The 22,036-nt window shown below is 38.7% G+C and overlaps 1 protein-coding gene across 2 annotated transcripts in view; it reads left to right on the top strand.

Moving 5' to 3' along the window:
- The window catches only part of GOLGA3 (golgin A3), a 1,508,539-nt gene that overhangs the window by 1,013,789 nt on the left and 472,714 nt on the right, over positions 1-22,036 (top strand). For both annotated transcript variants that reach the window (XM_044068715.1, XM_044068714.1), the window contains exons 13-14: positions 6,643-6,906; positions 13,967-14,061. In XM_044068715.1, coding sequence (XP_043924650.1) covers positions 6,643-6,906; positions 13,967-14,061 — 359 coding nt within the window. The remainder of the gene's footprint in view (positions 1-6,642; positions 6,907-13,966; positions 14,062-22,036) is intronic.

The following is a 22,036-nucleotide window of genomic DNA, read 5'->3' as shown; positions in this document are numbered from 1 at the left end:
GTTGGCTAAACTTTATTTCCTCCTTATCTTGTTCTGCAGTCAAACAATGATTGTGATCCTCCAGGGAAAACTATTCTAAAGACAGCTGGATTTACCAGCTTTGGTTTTACTCTTATCTGCCAACATTTCCTGATTATCGGGATAAACTTGCTTCACTTCTGCCTGGTGTTTGTTTGTTTGTGTCTTTCAGCTTTTCCCGGTTAGGGGTCGCCACAGCAGAACTCCAGTCCGCTAATGATTGGCAGTTGATTTTTACGTACCAGCTTGCCAGGCCTGACGCACAACCTTCAACGAAGGTACACCCATTCACGCATGTCTCCACGCAGAAGACGCTCTAGCTGAGATTAGAACCGGACAGCAATTTTGCACTAAAAATGTCCCCAATTTTTAATAATTTTACTTTTCCACCATAGTTTTGTCATGGTCAACTCTCTCTGCTGGTATGCTTGCATCTTTACTAATATGTTTCTTGGCTGCTTTCTCATGGCCAGGTTTGGAGCATATGCACAATGTGCTTTTTATCAGTTATCAAATCCTGCTATGCAGCACCATTTGCTTATTTGTACTGTCACAGTTTGCTATATCCAGGTTCTCTGCTACTGCAATAAATGTCATATTTTCTCTGCATGCTCTGTTTTCTAGCCCTGCTATTTTCAAAACAGCTCTTCTTGAGATGCATTATGTTCAGCCAGCCTTTTTGTCATTTCAGCCTCTGATTTTTGCATTTTTATCCATTCATATGAATAGCTAGTTAAAGCCTTTTATGTTTTTCCAGCCTTTTGTTATTTGAGTTGATGTATTTCTTCTGTTATGGTGGCTAGCCCCGCTCTGCTCTGCTATGCATGGCTTTGCTCCCCACCCTACCTGCATTTTCACCCATCGCCATATGATTAGATTTATATACTCATAGCCACTCACGCTAACTGCCATCATCATGCAGTCAGCAATAAAGCCGATGTGAACATCCAGTAAAATTTATCATACTTAACTAGCCCATAAACTACACCTCCCAGTATCTTCCACCACTCAGCTGCATCTCCCACTCCAACTCCAACACCATGGGCCTTCATCTGGTCCTAATTTCTCTTCCAGTCTTGCTGTCAAATCTTACTACTTTCCACCACATATCATTAGAAACAAACGAGCTCATGCATGCCTGTCAACTTGAAGCCGGTTTTTCACTAGTTCTTTATTCCCATCACTATCTAATTGCAAAATAACTGGCTTCAGAAATTTACAACACCTAAAATTACAGAACAATAAATACAAAGATGAACTTTTTGTCTTCTGCTTCTCAATAATTGCATCATAAAAGTTTATATTTACACACAAAATCAAATACCTAGCCACATTCAGACCCTTATCACTACTTGACTCCTTTATCTTTGTGGAGAAATGCACCAAAAGCATGTAACTCAGTCATTACATTCCTGTATTACCAAATAATTCAATACCAGTTATCTCGGCCACTATATCCTCAGGTATCATGCTCTTTAATCTAAACATTCGTAGTGCCTCCAATAAAGTACCAAAACTGCAAGTATTGGTCTCCTCACATAAAACTGATATTTATCCCTTACTGAAACCCAGTTAAAACATCCATTAAAGGTCAAGGTGTTCTCCCACAGGGCTTCAGTAATATCCGGTCTGATAGATTAAACAAAAGAGAGGGTGATGGAGTAGCTTTTACTTATGTTAACCCCTTAAAGCTCTATATCTACCCTCATGCAGTGCCCAAAATTGACCAGGCTGAAATTTTGTTTACCTTGCTTAAGCTCAATGTAAAGAAGTCATTGTGTGTAATTTCCATCTACATTCCACCAAATACCAATTCTTCTGTAATTGAAGATGTGCTATCATGGGCCACAAATATCACCAGAGAGAAACCATCGTACTCTGATTTTATCAGTGATTGGATTACTGAAAATGAAGGCTGTGAATACTCAATTGACTAATTCCTCCACCAGAGTCAGTAAAAAGGCCAACAACAATACAGTCCTTGATTAGATATTAAGCAATGACCCTATTAAAATCTCTGCTACAAGATCACTTCTGGACTTCCTAAGTAATCATAATCCCACATATGCCAGCCTACAGAGCACCAGAAGCTATAAAAAACATCTCACGCAACCTAGTTTGAAATCTCTCAAATTTCAGTTTAACCTCTCTTAAGTTTACTCTTAAGCCAATCAACTCATTTTCCGTAAAATATCTGGATATAGCAGCTGAAAAAGTTGCTTTTCACTTTCTATCAGTTCTCAGTCAGGTTCCACTAAGAAAAAAATATATATCAGATCTAGTCAAATCCCTTGCCTTAGTAGAAACACCAAGCAGGTAATGCAAGAAAGAGAGAAAGTATAGAAGTAATGATATAAAGGTAAAACTGAAATAGCTGAGAAATCTCCTCAAAAAAAAACTCATCCAGATTGCAAAAAAAAACTTTCTTCACCCAACTCCAAAATAATAACCTTTCTAACTCAAAAGGTTATTGAGAACCCATAAACTACTGAAACCTGAAAAAAGGCACAGCCAAATCCAGTACAAAATTAAATAAACCAAAGCATTGCTTAACATGCTTATCTGTGGGTTTGACATAATGGTTAAGGTCTTCACCTCAAAGACAGCAGGTACAGAGTTTGATTTTGACTTCAGGTTATTGGCTAAGCTTAAAATCGTTCATCAGGACAATTAGCATAGTATTCCCCTATGCATGCATTCACCTGCAATTTTTACCTATCATTGACAACAGTGTCCCCTTTGGTATGTACCTAACCAGGCATATCCAACAACTGGAATATCCACAGAGGTTCCTCACTAAAACAATACAGGGCTTAAGTAATATGTCCTGTACAGACCGCCTCAAGTCCCTATCCCTGTATTCTGATGCCTACAGCCTGTTGAAGGAACTCTATGCCTGGCATGCAAGGCATTATCAGATCCCACTATGGACCTCCTGCATATCTGCAAACAGACAGCACCAGAATTACCCTTTCTAAAGACTTAAACCTTGCCTGTGATATAAATTGGACTTACTGGAGAGAAAGGTATGTATCCCAGAGACTACACCATCTCTGGAACAGGCACACCATCCATGTGAAGGAAAGTTCAGTTGGATGAGGAATAGGAAATTCATCCCTAGTTTGGCATCTATGTCTGCAGTGGACACAGGCTGCCTGTAAATGGTTCATCTCCCTGGAGCCTGGTTGTAAATAGTTCATCTCTCAAGCCACTGTTTATACTTATCAAGGGTACTAGAACTTGTTAGAGATTTGAGATGCATGGCTAGGCTTAAAAAGGCCCTTGTGGTTGTTAGCCTAGTAAACACCTATGAATAATTCAACTCCCACATCATCTAAGTAACATCTGCAGTACTAAAAAATCTGGCATATACCCATAAGTTCATTCAGAATAGTACCTCAACATTTGCTCTTCCACCACTGCTAACTGAAAGTAATACAAAATCAGCTATCACAACTGAAACCTACAACATTAGCAGCCAACCAATGTCCTGCTGAATGCTTAAAATCTGCAGTATGTTCCATAACCTACTCCATATCAGTATAAATCAACAGGTGCATATTATAATCCTGTATACCCAAATAAAGGAAAAAAACATATAAATGATCCCATTATGTAAAGGAGGAAAATCAGTGGACTTATCCAACTATTGACCAATAGCCATATTGTTTTCTGTATCAAAAATCTATGTATCATAGATCACAACATACTTTCTTCCCCCCAGCATGCTTTACTGTCAATCCACAACACAATAATTCCATTTAGGGATGAAGGTAAACTAGTGTCTTCCACATTCCTGGATCTGTCAAAAGCAAATAGAACAATCTCCCATAGTAAACTGCTGCAAACATTACTCTTTGCCTGTCTGTCCCACCTCCACCCTAAGATGGTTTAAAAACATTTCTTAAGTAGGACACAGTGTCTCACATGGCAAACATGCATCCTATATGCCCATAGTCATTGGTGTCATTCAGGGTTAAATCTTCTTCTCCAACATTTTTATAAACAACCTTCATGCTGCAGTGGGGCAAAGCTCCCTGTTTCAGTGTTCATCTGCTCAGCTCCAAATTTACCCCCACTGCAAGCTATTTCACAACAGTCATATTCCTCCATCAAATCATTTTTGAACCAATCTAATCTTCTGAACCCAGACAAAACAAAAATTTAGATTTTCATCCCAAAACAGTACTCTGATCGCAAAAACACCTTTACTATGTCATCCGCACAAAATACTAGACCGTAGGTTATCACACATAGCACACATACTAAATTATTTGTTGTTACTGTAATGATCTAAAACTCAACTTACACATCCAAAATACACAGAACTAGGACTCCTCTTTAAAACCTCTCCCTAAGTCACTTTGCAGTCTAGGAAGACCACTGCCCTCTTGCATCTATTGCCATCTGTCTCCTCTGCCAGTCCTCTACAAACAAATGTCAGCTCCTCCCTATTAATAAAACTGGAACAATGTTATAATAAAAAAATTTGCAACCCACCTTACAAGTAAAACCCACCATCTCCTAGCATTCAACCAACTAAACTGGTTAGAATTCCTCAGATATCAAAAATCAATCAGCTTAAACTGACCAACAGTATACTTCATCACCCAAACATATGCCCAGCACTGAAGACAGTAATACTGTGGCACTCCCCATCCAGATCTCTTCTGAGGACACACATCTCTCTAAAATCCGAACACCAAGCAATAAACACTGTGAGGTCATTTATTCCTTGTATGCATCCAGATTTTGGAATACTCTCCCAGAAGACCAAAGACCAATTACAAATCCAAAGTACTTCAAAGCACACCTTAGGACCCATCTCTTGGATGGCAAACTATGCTCCTGACTCTTTTCTCCTGGCTAAATGTTGCTACAGCTTTATCTGTAGTGCCCTTTTGGTCTGCTTGCATAATATAAGCCTCTGACCTTTCACTAGAAGACACAATAGTTGCCTCACCTAGAAAATCTTACCAAACAAATCTATCTTGTAGTGATGCTCTTCATGTTCTAGAGCACTTGTCGATTTAACCTAATGGACTTTCTTAACATTATCATTGCTACTGCAAAACTGAAACATAACTGTGGAATAAAATGATTTCCAGGATCTATATCTTCAGTTCTTTTTTTTTTAATACACTCATTTTTGTATCTTGTATGTGATCGTTAACATCTGCTCTTTTGATCAAGGCATTATCTTGTAAGATTTAACTGGATCTTTTCTCTCCAGGCCTCCATTGAAAAGGGGCCTGTCAAGCCAAGTTGAACTTCACTGATAAATGCTATTAAATGTATAATAAGTAAAATATTCCTTTCGGTGTTCAGGGCCCCAGCCTCCACTGGGAGGTCAACCACAGGAATATGCACTCACACACCTTCCCACCATAAAAGAAGAGAACTGGCAAAAACGCATCACTTCTTTCATCTCCCACAACAGCCCCAGCAAGCACTTCCAGCTACAAATCAAGCTCTGGTTGCATGGGCTGTAGTCAGGGTTTCATCTTTCTGCAGCAGTGGAAGTAGTTAACTTCCTTTTTAAGGAGTCTAGGCAAAATTGTCCAGTGGCTACATTGTTTATATTTAGAGAAGTAATAAGTGTGTAGTTAACATGCAAGGGTAGAGCTAACACAAATGAGCTGTAAATGCAAGTAACTAACGGTACAACTTGTATGCTTGTGCTGAATTTTAAGATGTTTTTCAAAAACCTTTGATTATGACCATGCATTGTCTTTGAATGGTACAAAAGCACAGCCATAAGAAGTCTTACTGGTATGCTGATATAGAGCTATACATGTATTAAAAAAAGAAAACAACAAAAATGGTTATAGCAATTTTTTTCAAATAGGGAGAAAACAGCACATGGTATAGTAAGTCTTTTCAGTGTAATGTAAACATTTATAGCAGATTGTGATCAGCCAATCAGTGGTGACCTGTAGTAAATTGAACGGAGCAGCTGAAAGTAGGATTACAGCACCTGACTCATCTGAGGCACCCTAAATGCAATGTTCCCATACTTCTCAACTGTCCATATATGTATATATAGTCTGTTCCTCATAAAATGTGTGTTTTTCTGGCAAATCACTGAAGATTGAACTCTCTAAATAATGACATATGTTTGAGTTTGTCTTAATGTCATTCAGAAAATGCATGTTAACACAAATCTAAGTTTATAAGATAAAATTCTGTCCCTATTTTGTTGTTACCCCCCCCCCCCCAATTATTTTAGGCTTTGTTTAGATTTCCTGCACTAAGAGGTTGAGAAGTGTGTGTGTTCCCACCCACGAAGCACTCATTAAAATCCTGTTGGAGTTGACTTCTATGTTTGATGCACTATTTGGCAGGAATCGTTGCCGAATAAATTTTTTTGGGCCAATTAATTTAGTTACTTAGCTGTATAAATAGACAGCTATGGAATATTTGAGCTTTCTATTTTTAAATGACTGTATGATGGCTTGATCCCCCATTACTGAATACTGACTTCACAGCCTGAATTCTGACTGTTGAATCAGTGAGCTGATCATATGACTGCCCTCTTTCACCCTTTCACATTTATTTCTCATACTGTAAGCATGGCTTTGCCATTGATAGCTCAGACTGACATATTTATTTTTTGTGTTGCAGGTCATGGTAGAGGCTTATCGTCGAGATGCTAGCTCAAAGGATCAACTAATCAGTGAGCTGAAAGCAACCAAAAAGAGACTTGACAGTGAATTGAGGGCGCTAAAGCAGGAGCTTTTGAGTGTCCACGGGGAGAAGAAATCAATGGAGATGGAACAGGCAAGGTTGCAGAAGGAAGTTTCTCATGTTCGCCAACAGCTGACTGACATGGATGCACAACTTCAAACAATACAGGATGAGCGGAATGAACTGGAGATGGAGCTTCAGGTCTGTTTGCAGTGCTGGTCAAACTTGATACCTTTGTTCCAAATGTGTACCCCCAAAGCCTTTGAATGTGATCTGTTCTGTAGCATATTACTTTCAAATGTTGCCAGATAAAGACCATGTCACCTTATGAAAAGTAGCCCAGAGCAGTGCAGAATTGTGAATGTTAATTCACCCATCAGGACTGTGTGTGTGTGTGTGTGTGTGTGTGTGTGTGTGTGTGTGTGTGTATGTATATATATATATATATATATATATATATATATATATATATATATAAATAAAATATAGTATTGTGTGTATATATATATATATATATATATATATATATATATATATATATATATATATATATATATATATATATAAAATATAGTGTGTGTGTGTGTATATATATATATATATATATATATATATATATAAAATATAGTGTGTATATATATATATATATATGTGTGTGTGTGTGTATAATATAGTATACATATATATGTGCGTGTGTGTGGTTATTGAAAAGGTAAAACCATAGGTGAACACCTTTCTGGTTACAAAAAGAGAGGTAATAGTGGATCTAACAGGATGATTTGTTAAGGGGCAGCACATTTTGTGGGAATTATATTTATTGTAAAAGGATTTCAAGAACAAAATCATTCACTTCCATTAATAGGTCAAAAATTTTTGACATTAGATATCTGATTACATGCAGTACTGGATGAGTAATATACATGGCAGTATGCCAATGTGGTGCATTTTATGTTGGTCAAACATCAAGGCTTTAAAGAAAAATATCCAAAAATACACGATGACTAGTGTGTGGAGCTTCTCCCAAAAAGATCCCAAATCAATCAAGTAAGCAAATTAAGAGAGAAAGCACCACAACTAGAGCAGGTTTCACAACAAATACAACGTTTTAATGTAAAAGTAAGTGCTCTCGTGCCCCAAAGGATGCTTCTTCAGACTTCAATTCATTGAAGTCTGAAGAAGCGTCCTTTGGGGCGTGAAAGCGCTTACTTTTACATTAAAACGTTGTATTTGCTTTGGAACCTGCTCTAGTCATGGTGCTTTCTCTCTTATTTTGCTTACTTAAAAAAAAATAGCTGTTCATATTTGCAATATTAATTATAGACAAACAAGGAGTGCTTTATATAAAGGTACTTCAGAAACATATGGCTGCACAGTTCATTTTTGCAGGTGTCATAGTTAAGGGAGAAGGCTTGTCTGATATTTCAAAACATAACATTTTAGATAACAAAAAAAAAGATTGTGATTTATCAGTTTGGGAGCATTATATAAACATGGGCTTAACGAACATTAGTAAATTGTTTCTGTGATCTAATAAACTTAATATGTTAGAATTAAATCTGTGGTATATGTGTGCATGTATATATGTGTACGTGTGTGTATATAGTTAAGGGAGAATGCTTGTCTGATATTTCTAAACATAACATTTTAGATCAAAAAGAATGATTGTGATTTATCAGTTTGGGAGCATTATATAAACATGGGCTTAACGAACATTGGTAAATTAGTTCTATGATCTAATAATCTTAATATGTTAGAACTAAATCTGTGGTATATATGTGCGTGTATATATGTGTACGTGTGTGTGTGTGTGTGTGTGTGTGTGTGTGTGTGTGTGTATATATATATATATATATATTTATCTGTGTGTGTATATATATATATAAATAAAAAACACTCGCAAATATGTGTGCATCTGTATGTGTATAGATATGTATGTGTCTGTATGTATATATACACACACACACACCTATATATATATATATATATAATGTATGTATATAATATATATGTGTGTGTATTATATAATTGTCATCCTAATAAACCTCCTTTTTTCCTACTTTCTGCATGTCCCAAATCTTTACCATCCTAGTTTAGGCTGAACTATAATGGCTGTTCAGTTCCCAAATTTTGTAGGTTTAGTATGTTTTCATACTGTCTTAGGACAACAAAAGTGATGCAAATATAATTATCCCCCCACCCTTTTCTTGTGTGAAGCCATAAAACATTTACTTGCTGATTCCTAGTCATTTAGAGAACAGTAGCATCTTACAATGCTGTGAGCTGTACAATATGGGTGTATACAATTTATTTATAATAAAGTTAACATAGTACAGTTAAGCATTATTAATGTATACATTCTAGTAAATGTTTTACTTACTGTCACACATTAGCTGTTTGTTGTACATGCAGTTTTTGTCAATGTCTTTATGGCAGTATTTTTTTTGTATTGCAAAGTGCATTTATTACTTGTTATCTTTGCCAGTGTAGCCCAGGTTGTGGCTGAAAAGTCTTCTTGGACAAGTTTACTTTTCTGGTTACCAAAGTATAAATAAGTACAAAATAGAAAAAGGGGGTGAACATGACAAATAATTAAGGAACTAGTAAAGCCTGTTTTAATTCTTTATCATTCATGGAGAAGAAGAAAAAGCTTCCCACTGAAGGCACTGGGAAGTAGTACACAGACTTACTTTGATGTCCTTTTCAGTAGTACTTGTCACCTGTACATGATATGGCAAGGATCATTTAATGCAGTGAGGGTTTTCATATCTAAGGTTGAGTGGGTGAAGTTTTGTCAATTCTTTTAGAACTACAAAAGAATCCTTTAACAAAAAGCCTGCTATTTACCTACTTTCTTTTGCTGGATGTAGCTAACAGCTATTTATAGCACAGAACAAGCTCTGGCAGTAACATAAATGAGGTGTAGTCAGGGAAACATAGAAGTAGCTCTGTTACAGAAGGTAAGTTAGATGGCAGTGCTTTCACACTCCTGCCATTCTAAAACACCACCACTTCCTTATATCTAGCATGACTTGCATAAAGAGGACTTGAAATCTATTCTTGGAAGAAAGAATGAAAGCAAGAAAACAAGATCATGTTACCAAGGCAGGCCTCATCAGCTGCCATTTTGTGGGAAATGCATTCAAATTGTGAAAGAAACACTTGGGAAGATTTTGAGGCATTACAATAACTTGGAAAACAAAGATACAATAAAAAACACATTTCAGTTCTAAGGTGGAGTTTTCCTGTAAAGTTTGGTCAGTTAAATCTGGTGTCATAATGTTCTTCCCCGAAATCTCATTAATGTATGTGTGACTTGTTTAGGGAACTCAATACTTGGTAGCAGAATATAGCAGTTGTATAAGATTTGGGAAGTGGGTCCTGATGGAATACTGCAGTAAATTAATATTAGAAGAACTGTTGGACAAGGCTTGCCCTGGGAAAGGCAGTCCTATCCATTTTACCTTCTGCAGAGTTCCAAAGATGAAAGGATAATGCTGCATTTGTAAATGGCCTTTCTTTTTCCTGTTCCAGTCTCATTCTGCCAAAAGACATTGGAGAGAAAAGAACACAGGAATCCTCCATTGGCAAGAGTATGTTCTGCACTTATTTCTGTCTCATTTTGACTCTTAGTTTGAGTCAGTTTCTGATGATGTTGATGATGATGTGCACTGTCAAACTCTCCAAATATCCAGATGGTGGAGCTTGCCTCTTCCATCAGACGTACAGTTTATCAAGCTAACGTCCTGCAGGCATCCCATTTCTAGATACATTTATTCAATGTTCTCTCATCATAGTATTATGATGGTCATTGATTACTATTAGATGATGGAGATCTAATTGCAGGCCCAAGTAACTGTGGTCATAACCCGATCATCCTCTACTTCCATGGTAGGCATAGTTTCCTTCTTACACAGGCTTATTTTGAATTTTCCCTCACTGGCCCCATTTTCAGTGCTAATTGCATAGAAAACAAGTAGCCTGCAACTGTAGTTGCCTCCTACAGTAAAAGATTCATTAATTCAGTCCATCTTCAATGCAGCTGTTTTACATCTTTTTTGTGTCTTTGGCATCAGCCATGCATTCAGTACCAGTGGTCCCCACAGTGATACCTTAACTTACCATAACAGTAGATGTTTAGTGATCATTGTTACAATATTCCTTCCTACCCTGCCTTCCCTCAACTTGTCTTTAACATTTTTTTACCTCCTGGAGCAAGGGGGAAACTTATCCTGCTTGCGTTTCCCCACTTAGCTTGACCTTCTCTTTTCTTCTCAGGCTTCTGCTCGCTTTAGTAGCTTGGAGATGGTCTGAGAATTTATACTATGTCCACGTATGTACCCTTATGCCCGAGATCTTGTGTCATATGTTGGATATATGGCTCTATGGGAGGTTTTGGCTTTGGTACCTCAGCCGGATGTCAAGGTTGTTTGGCAAGGTAACCCACCAGTTTGTAGTAGTACAAAAGTGATCAGTGGGACATCTACTGTTGTGCAAGTTCTTATACCACTGTACTTTCCAAATTGTCTGTCTCAAATATTTGATTTAAGGTTCATTTTTTCCTTACAGTCAGAGTCCTACTTTCAGCTGCATCAAATTTCATCCACAGCTCAGTGGCTTGTCAAAGTGTTAAAACTTTCCTTTGAGATACTTTACTAGGTTATCAGTAGAGTCCATTGCCTCCATAGAGCTTAAATTTTGTGCTTCAAAAATTAACTTCTCTTTGAAATAGCTGCATCATCAGATCTAAAGTACTTCTCCTGGAAGACCCTCTTTTTAGTGGCAGCTACGTCCGCTAGATGAATGTCTGAGCTTCAGACTTTTCAGACTGATTTTCCTTACCTGATCCTCATAAGGAAAGGGTAGCACTTCATACTAACCAATCATGTATGCTAAAAGTGTGGGTGCAGTGGCATGTCAGTGTCCTTCTTCCAAATTAGTCCAATAAAGGGGAATAGCTCTTGCAATGTCTAAATGTTACGCAGTTAGGTAAGAGTGTACTTGCATCAAACCAAAAAGTTTTGAAGACTTAGTCAGCTTTTTATTTCATTTGCACAAAACATGTTTGTGCAGACAGTCTCCAAACTGATTCTGGCAAAGTGGCGTACAGATTGTATCAAATGCTGTTATTTCAAGTATGACCAGGCAACTGCATCTAAAGGCTCATTCTGCAAGTGAGAGTGCTTCTTGTATGGCCATGTTTTTCTGGCTGTAGTATGGGCTTCTCTGTACTTTTGCAATAATTGCATAAGGTGTCCAGGGAATAGTCTTCCTTCAAAGCAAAAATGTTGTGTGAGATTTTGTTCCCCACTTAAGAGGTTATGCTTCAGACTTGGGCCTAGAAGTTGAAAATGAAACACTGGATCATCTGGGATATTAAATGTAGGTACTTACCATAATGCTAGATCTAGATGATCCAAGTCCCTCCTTTACAACCAACCCACTCACCCTTCTGCTTTCCCCAACTTAAGCAAAGCTTGGAGAAGAGATTTATAGGTGTGTAGACTTAGTTAAGTGCTTGGCTGCAGGACCAAGTACTCATAAATCTGTAAGTTTGGGCAGCACAGAACTTTATGGGAGGATAATAGGAGCTAGTGCAGAGCTGATGTGTACCTATAGCTAAGTCCAGGAGGTTGACGAGTTTAAACCTGGATCATCTAAAGCCATTGCTGTGGTAAGTCCATACCTTTTGATCCGACTACAGATACTGTGTATGATTATGGAATAGCAAGGCTGGAAGTGAGATGTTTAGTATTGTCCATGCTAATCTGCATGGTTTGACATTGCATGGAGTAACGGGATGCTAAGGACCTGTGTGAATCTGTGTGATGAATGGAAATTTATGTTTGGAAGACTAATTTAAGGATAGATTAATGAAATGGATGTAGAAACATTTGGTATAATATTGCTTGAGGACAGATACTATTGCGGTAATGCAGGAAAAATAATTGAGTAGAAACATAAAACATCTGAGGCAGTACTTCAAGCAGGCTGGATCTTAAGAATAGGGTGACATTCATGACAGTGAGGTAGAGGGGAGACAGGAAAGGGGTTATTTGGTGGTGTGTTAGAACAGCATAATGAGATGTAGGGAACTATGACTGTGAAAAGATGTTGACAGATGAGTTGAAATGTGATTAAGATTTCTGTGACTTCTCTGAAAGAAGGCAAAAGTTGTTTAACTGTTCTTGGAATGGATGGGGAACTTGGTAGATGAGGTGAGTGAGATAGCTGAGGCTTGTCATTTTTGTGTCCACGTTCACTAAAGAAAAAACAGATAGTAATATGGTATACTGTACTATCACACTGCATAGTCGATTGTCAAACCATGGAGAACTTTAGTAGAGACTTGGAGAAGAAGATCTCCATTGAGGCTGGCTACACAGCTTGCTGAGCTTTGCAGATTTAAATTGCCTTCAGTGTACTTTGCATGATTATGAATTTCATATCAACAGATAAACAAAGAGCTTGATTCAAATTAATTGAAAGTTTTAATGATAAATCATAAAAAATGTATTATTTATCTTTGTAATTAAGGCAAGCTTTACCATTCTGCGTCATAGTGTCATAAAGTCACTCATGTCTAGGTGTGCACAGATCAGTAAAACAAAATTAGAACATGCAGATCAGCTTTTTCAAAGAATGATGGAGCCCTGTAGGTGGTGATGCTTTGTTTATTATGGTTTATAAGCAAACATAAAAAGGTAATGTGTGTTATAGGGAGGCATGGTAATGTCCTTGTCAGAATGAAGATGATTTTAAAATTCAGAATAGTAACTGCTTTGAGGAGCCAGAAAGGATTTTTCTTGGACAGAAATGTATTACTTGTAAACAAAGCAATCTAGCTCTCGCTTGGTATTTCAAGAAAGCATGATTAGTTGCAGTGGGCTAGCGTGGGAGTGCAAACATGTTTTTTTTTTTTTTTGAGAAGAGCTTCTGGGGGTGGCAGATTGGAAGATGTCAACAGACACAATTACAGCTAGTTTGTACCTCTGGCTGGGAGGTAACTCTGGGGGTACATTTGATAGGAGAATTTCCTCAGTTATAGACTTGCAAAAGTTTTGACATTGATAAAAAATGGTATACAAGTGAGGAGGTAAATTATGTTCAGACAGTGGAAAATTTTGTTCGTGTTCAATGGTTTTGTTGCTCCTTTTAGTAGACCTTACCTGACCTGTAAAATGTTTTGTTACTTTGAGGTTGCTGATTGTGCAGTTTTTACATTTATTGTACACATCATTTATTTCCTTTCCCCTTTTCTTAGAGCTTACAGTTTGACAAAGAACAGCTCAAGTCACTTACAGAAGAGAATGAGGAGTTCAAGAAACAAATAAGCAAACTACAGCTGGAGGCAAAAACGTGAGTAAACCATAGACAGTAGTAGATGAGAAAGAAACCACTGTGTATAGTGGGGACTTGCTTATTAACTGCTGTGTTTTAGACATGGTTCTTCAATTTTTTTTCTTCCTTTAAATTTATCCTATACCATGTCACATTACTACCTTTCTAAATAAAGTGATTACTGTTTGTGGTCACATGGATTAAAGAAGCATTTGCAAAAATCTGCATCGTTTTTAGTTATTTGTTGTGCAACAAACATTGGCTAATGTAAATGTAAGAAAGGGATCCTTTTTCTGGCTTTTTGCTATGATTCTTTTCTTTGAAATGCCATTGCTTTGATAGTTAATGTTTATAGGTTGAGAGATGCACATGGATGTAGTTTATCATAGCTACCAGTGGAATTCATTTTGCCCTTGTCAAAATGAAAGGCTTTTGATTAGTTTTCAGAGCATTTGTATTACTTGTCTTTATTCAAGTAGTAGGGTTCATTCCATATTGAAATGCAAGTCAAAATAATATCTTACTTCTGAAGTTTGTCCAAGTGAATATAGTAGTGTACCCATGCATTTCCTAAGAAGTCTTTTCATTTACACTTTACATTGTGATTTGGCTGTAATTGGTGAGTTTAGCAAAATAGGAAAGGCTTCAAATGCCTTCACCTCTGTGTTGTGATGTTTCATTATGTGTCACTTAGAAATAAGTTATACATTTTTGCTTGAGTGTTTTACAACTTGTTAATCAAATGCAACAAGATAAGCCAGAAAACTCCTATAATAAGTTCCCCAAATGGTCTGTAACTTTTGACTTTCACAAGACACTTGATGCATGTAATATGTTTTACATTTTAATAACTAGGTAAAAACTTGATCTGTTTTACAGTTGTGACTGGGGTGGAGGGGTGGCAAGACTCAAGAAAGAAGGAACATCAAAAGTAATGTTGATCTAAGTGCATGGTATTAACAAATTATCAGTTCTCATTTGTGAAGTGCTGACTGTCCCAGGCAACAAAAGTTTGATCAGCAACTCAGGCATTTGTTGGAGCTGGGGTGGGGAGGATGGGTATGTCTATCCTCGGGGAAGGTGAAGTAAACAACGACATCCAATTCCACAATCCTTAAAACAAGGGGCAGCCCAGGGCAGGCCATTGAATCATGAAGTTGTAAATGCAGCAGACTACTTAATGGATACATGGGAAAGTGCATGTGTAGGGAAAGGGCAAATACCTTACAGGGCAGAGGTTAGGGTCCATATTAAATATGCTGTCATTGTTAGGATGCCAGCAAAGGCACAAACCACCTCTGAGGCTGATCATATGATGGCCTCTGCTGGCTATCTCTGTACCTCACTGGGAAGTAGTGTCAGTGTCTTAACAGGTAGCACACTTGCCTTTGATGCTGGAAAATCAACAAACAGTGGGCTGTATTCCTCAAACTTGATACTTGGATTTATTTTCAAATGCTGATGCTGTAGTACAGTTTAAGGGGGGGGCTGCATTCTAGAGTGTACCACCAAAGGATGACATCTTAAAATGAAGTCTTATCTGCCTTAGCTGATAGTAACTCAAGTGCATATAAAAGATCCCACAACATTTATTGAAAAGAGTAGTGGCAAAAAAGGAGAGAGAGCAGGGGCATTTCTCCTAGTCAGTAAGAATGTTAAATCAGGTCTCCTTTGAGAAATGGCCCATAGACTTAGTAGGACCAACCTGGTCAACAGAAGCATAAAAAAACCAAAAAACAAAACAAAAAAATATATATATATATATATATATATGTGTATATATATATATATATATATATATATATATATATATATATATATATATATATATACACACAGGTTCAGAGAACAAGTGGGGGTTGGCTGATGAATGGCTTGATTGTCTGTAGACATAGGCAAAGAAGGAAAATGCACATTGAAAAACACTAATAAACTTGCAGTTGATTTCAGAGCATTAAGTGGTGAAGAAATAGGTATGTGCTATAAAAACTAAAACAGCTTAAGACTGATGCAGATATCCCTTTGTCAAAGGAGACAGTTTCGTCTAGATTAAAAAGTAGCAACAGTTACTCCATCAGCACAAATTTTTCAAAATTGGAAAGGAAAGATGGTGAAAGCTGTATATCAATAGCCATGCTTAGTCCTAGGAATCTCCAGGGAGAAATGATCTGAAGATCTTAATCTCCTTCAAGGAAAGCAGAGTAATCTAGTAATTAACTAGTTAGAACTTCCAAAGTGCAAGGTTTCTTAAACTTCTTTTAATCTTACTGCTTGAGGTTTATTGGTCAGATTCATCCAGTTCACCTCAAGAAGTCTGGCAGCAATGAGAAGTTGTCAGGCTTCAGTGACCAATGTAAGTATCCTTTAGACTCCTCCATTCCCATGTTATTACTCTTAAGTACAGCACTCCAATCTAGTAAGAGATGAAGCATATTTCCAGCAAATGGTCTGGTGTAGTGTAATACTAGGTAGACTGTTTTTGCACAGCAAACAGCAACAAGCATTTTTATTAATCTCAGTAACAGAATGATCAGTTGGTGAGAAATTCATGTATTTATGAAACTGAATGCCATAATGCCTTTAAACTGTTGTATCTTCACATTGTTTGCCATTAGAAGAGGATACTTTAAAACAGGAAACTTAAGAAATGGCTAGGACTCGAATACCAAATAAATTTATTCATTCAGTAGCAGACCATCAGAGCAGGCATACAGTTACATATTACAATTGAATGTGCCATAAGTCGGTCTTTACTTGTTGATGAAAGGCATGCATGGTATAAAGTATTTTATTCAGGTACCTCATTTATGCTTGTGTCACAGATTGAAGGTAACTATATCCTTTCAAAATAAATAAAGTAGAACAGCGCATGTGATGTAAGGCAGTTAGGGCATATATAATCCATGCAGCAAAGTAATAGCAAAACTAGAATGGTGCTTCCCAATTGTAGGCTGTACCTGATGGTTGGCATTCTCATTGTCTGGGAGTACAGGGGCAAGACACATTAAGTAAAAGACAAAGGAACTACACCCACCGTTAGGATAGCTGTAGTTGGTATCAAACCCTCAATGGTCTGGATCCCCTTCTCTGTGAGTTTCTACTTGTTGTGTGTTCCCTATGGTCTTTGCTTTAGGGTGGAGATCTTGAGGGGAGATGCAGTTGGTGTCAGGCTGTCAAATGCTTAGGTCCTTTGCTGTGGTTCGTCCAATGTCGTTTGTCCCCTGTGGGTGGAGTCCTCCGGTCTAGTTGTGCCTGCTGTCTGTAGGAGGTTGAAAAAGATAAAAGCAATGTAATCAAAACATTTCAGGAGGCTGTTTCTTTGTATCAACTTTTTTATTGGTGTTGAGGCAGATGAGCACTGCATTCATTTTATTTGATTACTGAATTTTATAGAATTTTATATACATGCAAATGGGGCATCCCTCTGGTTCAGCCTACCCTTAGGCTTGTTCTCCCTGGGTGGAGAGGGAGAGAGAGAGAGTGTCAGAGGTGTGTTCATGGCTTCATCATAAGGTCCACCTCTTACAAAGAATGTTTCTCTTTAACCCTTTAAGCTCAGATTTCATTATAATCCAGTCACTCTCTGAGATGTAAAAATGTATTAGCACACACAGGAAATATTTTTGCCAATAATACCAGTTAATGTTGTGGGTGTTCCTGCTGTGCTTTCACTAATGGCTTTGTCAGATCTGTCTCTAAAGGGTCCACCTATGGACCTAGAGTGGATTGTATTGGGAGTTTGTAATTAAGTAACAGTATCCAGAATTAATATGATATGCAAAACATCTTTTATTTATTTATTTTATTTTATTTATTTAACATTTGTTAACAAGGAAATTCCAACTTCGAACAAAGCCAACTTTCTGCGGAGGCCCAGGGTAAAATGTTCCAGATGCATGTTTTTGTAACGTCTGAGGAAACCCACACAAAAGCAGGAAGGACATGCAGACTCCACACAGAAGGCACCCCAGCCAAGAATCAAACCGGAGAACCTCTTGCTGTGAGGCAACAACACTACCACTGCACCGTCCATAATCTTTTAGCCATATTCTTTTAGCTATCAGAAACCATGTAAATGCCTATTAGATCAACTAAGTGAATTGTCTGGGACACCCAATAGGTCTTAAAGTGGAGTAAACCAAATTTGATTGTTGCCAGAACGTTGCCAAAAGCCCACATGCCTTTAGAGGCTTAACAGTGACACACTTAGTAGAGAGATTACACGTGTGAATGATAGCACACGTGCAACTTTCAAAAGCAGGAGTTATGGAGCATGCAGGCTGCAGTGGGTATGGAAATAGGGCAGTCTGCAGGATCATCTCTCACCTCCACCATGGAATGAGTTAACTTAAAGGGGGCTCGCCTTTTTGGAGGAGTGAATGTCAATTGGATTATGAAATGAGTATCAATGGACAGATTCTCCTGATGCAAAAAAACAAAAAGAAAACCTTTTACAGTTGTCCATAGTAAGTAGGGGGCAGACCTGAATGCGGATGTCTGGTCAGATGGCGACATCTCTATCTGTGGCAGAATTTTTGTGGGAGTATACTTAAAAAATGGTGCTTTGATTTATTTCAGATGTCCTTAGGTTTGACATTTGATGATGATAGTATGATGTCCTTCCATGGCACTGTTGCAGTATTCTTAACAGAAGGGATCTCCTGCCAAGGATAGCACAATGTCTGGCCAGTATACCAAAGCCTTTAGTATTTACAGGTGCAGTACATCTAACATATACTCCCCATGCAGGGCTTAAGGCATAAAGGTGACGTGTGGATGCACACACTCAGAACTTCTTTCCCACCAGTCCGAGCTCTATCATTGAATACTGGTCTGAACTCCTTTCATTTGTGCTGGTTACTGAGCCATTTTTCAGATAAGTGTCCCATTGGGGTTTATCCTTATTTTTCTTTTTTATTTAGTGTTTGGTTTCATGTTATCCAGAAATGAAAAATGTCAGTGTGGGAGGCAGGTTCCCCATAAAGGCTGTCACGACCAGTGTCTCTTCTGTTTGAGTGCTTCCCATTACCATACGCAGTGCTCTGTCTGCCAAGCATTTGTCCCCAAGAACCTGTATAGTCATGTCTCCTCCTTGTCTATTTACTTTGAAAACCGTCTTCTTAAGCTGTTGGCTGAAGTTGCTGTGGAGGAGTCTTCCTGTCCTGGGGGTTAACTATTGGCCAAAAAGGCGGTCAAAAAGCTTGGGCCTGATACAGCTGCTGTCCAGCCTCCCCCAGATTTTTCCGTCAAGGCTAGAGAAAGCCCAGGGGATTGTCCAGCAGTTGCTTCAGATTCCTGTGCTGCGACCCCATTGGAAGCAGCAAGGATCTGACTTCTGACACATCCTCTGAGGCTTTACAGACATCTGCTCCAGATGTTGAAGGGGAACCTCAACTGATTATATCTGAGGGGCCAAGGAGGTTTCCGCATATCTCAGCGAGGGAGGACATCCCTACTACATTTGGGTGTTGTGAAGGGTCTGTCACATGGTGTTATGTGCTGATGTCCTGAAGAGAGAAAAAAAAAACAGAAAATCAAGCATATTTCCCCTGCAGTTAAGTATCCCCAACGATAATGACAGGATTTTACTCAGTGTAACCCCTCAATGGCTGTAAAGCCTCTTCAAGGGGTATCTGTACCTGCCCACCTCCCTTGTCTTCCACTCCTCTTAAAAGGCCTAGGGAGCTGGATACCTCTGAGGATCAGGATTCGGGTGAAGAGTCTTTAGCCTGCTCTTCTCAAATCCCTTCTCCCCTTGGACTGTGGTTCAGAGGAAGAGTATTCTTTTAGTCCTGACTCCCCTTTTGAGGAGCTTTCCTTTGGTGATACTATTTCCCGTATGATGGAATTCTTTAATTGGGCTTGCTCTCAACTTCCTGATATTCAGGAAAAGGTACTTTGAGCTCCTTTAGATGGAGTCTCCCAAGCCTTCTGCTTCTCCCCCAGTTCTGACTGCCATCCTGGATACCTTATCAGCAGCTTTTGTGGCCCTTGATTTTGAGCTCCCAAGAATCCTTTTGTAGTGTCCGTCTCTTCCGACAAAACCTCCAAGCTGTTTCCCTCTACTAAGCTGCTTTCTTCAGACAAGGATACTAGGGCCATGGAGAGGTTGGCCAAAAAGGTTTATACTGCTGCCACTTTGTCTTTTGGGGCCATTAGTACCAAACTCACATGACTAGGTATGTTTTGGTCCTCCTTTCTCAGATTTTTCCGAAATTTCAGACCTTTCTGACTTTGAGGGAAAGGCTTCTGCCCTCTTGTTGTTCCATCTCTCAAGTTGCCCGCCACTCTATTAAATGCAGTTACTATGCAGCTGATGCTTCCTCCAGGGCTGCTGCATTTGGTTCTGTTATGAGGCATTACTCTTGGCTTTGTCTTCAGGCTTTGCCTGATGATATTAAGGCCAAACTACTGGATGCTGCTCTGGATAATAACTGATCCTTTTGGTACTGCATCTGATGAACTTTAAGTCTTGCCAGGATGAGGAAGGGTAAAGCCTTGCAGGAGTTGAAACATATTTTTGTTTCCCCTGTTCCAGTTTCAGAGGAATTACTCCTCCAAATATGCTTTTGTTCACATGTAGTCTTGCCCTCCACCCAAGGGGAAAAGGGTTCTAAGCATTGGCTTCCTGCTAAGTCTACTTAGACCCATCCTTCAAAGAAACCTACTTTTCAGGGTAAGCTAGGTTGCATTGACAGTTTGCTTTCCCTTAGCCATGTTCCATTATCCCTCTGTGTTTCCCAGTCCCTTCAAAATGGGTTAAGAATCACAACAGACTCTTTGGGTTCTGTCCATTATCCACCAGGGGTATGTCATGGTTTGTAAATCCCTTCCTCCCCTTTTGGGCATCCCTCAACCTCCTCAGGAACAACATTTTTCTAGAGGTGCTTAAATCTCTGTTGATGCAGGGCACCATTCAAGCTGTACCCTGAGGGCTTTTTTCCCAGAATGTTTTTTGTTTCCAGGAAGGACACTTTATGATCAATTCTAGACCTTTCTCAGCTCAACACCTTTCTCAAGATTCCTTCCTTCCAGATGCTGTCTCTTCAAATCTTATTTCCTCCTCCTCTTCTTCTCCAAGTCTTTCTGGTCTCTCTGGATCTGAAGGATGCCTAATTTCATATCCCCATCCATTCCCTTTTCAGGATGTTTTTTGTGTTTCCTGTTTCTTCCTTGCATTTTCAATTATCTGCTTTGCTGTTTGGCCTTTCTAATGCCCCAAGGGTATTCCCCAAATGACTCAATCCTATCATTTCATTTTGCTGGATGAGAGGGATTCAAGTCTTTCCTTATCTGGACAATCTGCTTATTCAAGCTTCCTCCCCGAGGATCTACTTCAAGATCTCCAGTTCACTATTTCCCTGTTGCAGAGTCTAGAGTTCACCATAAACTTTAAAAAAATTTGCTCTAACCCCTTCTCAGGATTGTTTTCCTTGGTTGCAGAATCTAGACCATCCCCATGCTGGCATCTCTATCTGCCCCCAAGGACCTCTCTCTTATTGCCTTTTTCAAGTCTCCTCTTCCACTAGATTCATTCATGGCCAAAGACTTTCTCAGGGTCTATGTGTTTATGGCTTCCACCATTCCCATGCTTCCTGTGACCAAACTCTGTATGAGAAAGCTATAGTGGTATCTCAAGTATTTGTGGCTTCAACTTTGCCACATCCTGAACTTCCCAGTTCCCTTCTTTCCCTGTCTCAAGCTCGAGCTTCAGTGGTGGATTCAGTAACTTTCTCTCAACATGCGGCTTTCTTTCTGGGCTCCAGGACCGACTCAAGTTATTTACATATGTTTTAGACAGGGGATGGGGAGTTTCCGTCAGCTCTCTCAAGGTTCAAGGTCTCTGGCCTCATCAGAAGTCAGACTACATCAGTATAATGGAGATGAGGGCTCTGCTTCTAGCTCTTCAGGCTTTTCATTCCCTCTTTCATTCCGAGCCCCTCTTAGTTTTTATAGATAATACCACAATGATGTGGCATGTCAACAAGCAAGG

The sequence above is a fragment of the Protopterus annectens genome, chromosome 4.part0, assembly GCF_019279795.1.
Source record: "Protopterus annectens isolate FY-2018-M chromosome 4.part0, PAN1.0, whole genome shotgun sequence".
NCBI lineage: Eukaryota > Metazoa > Chordata > Ceratodontiformes > Protopteridae > Protopterus > Protopterus annectens.
The sequence above is the reverse complement of the archived record's forward strand: the minus strand, read 5'-3'. Positions and strand labels throughout refer to the sequence as shown.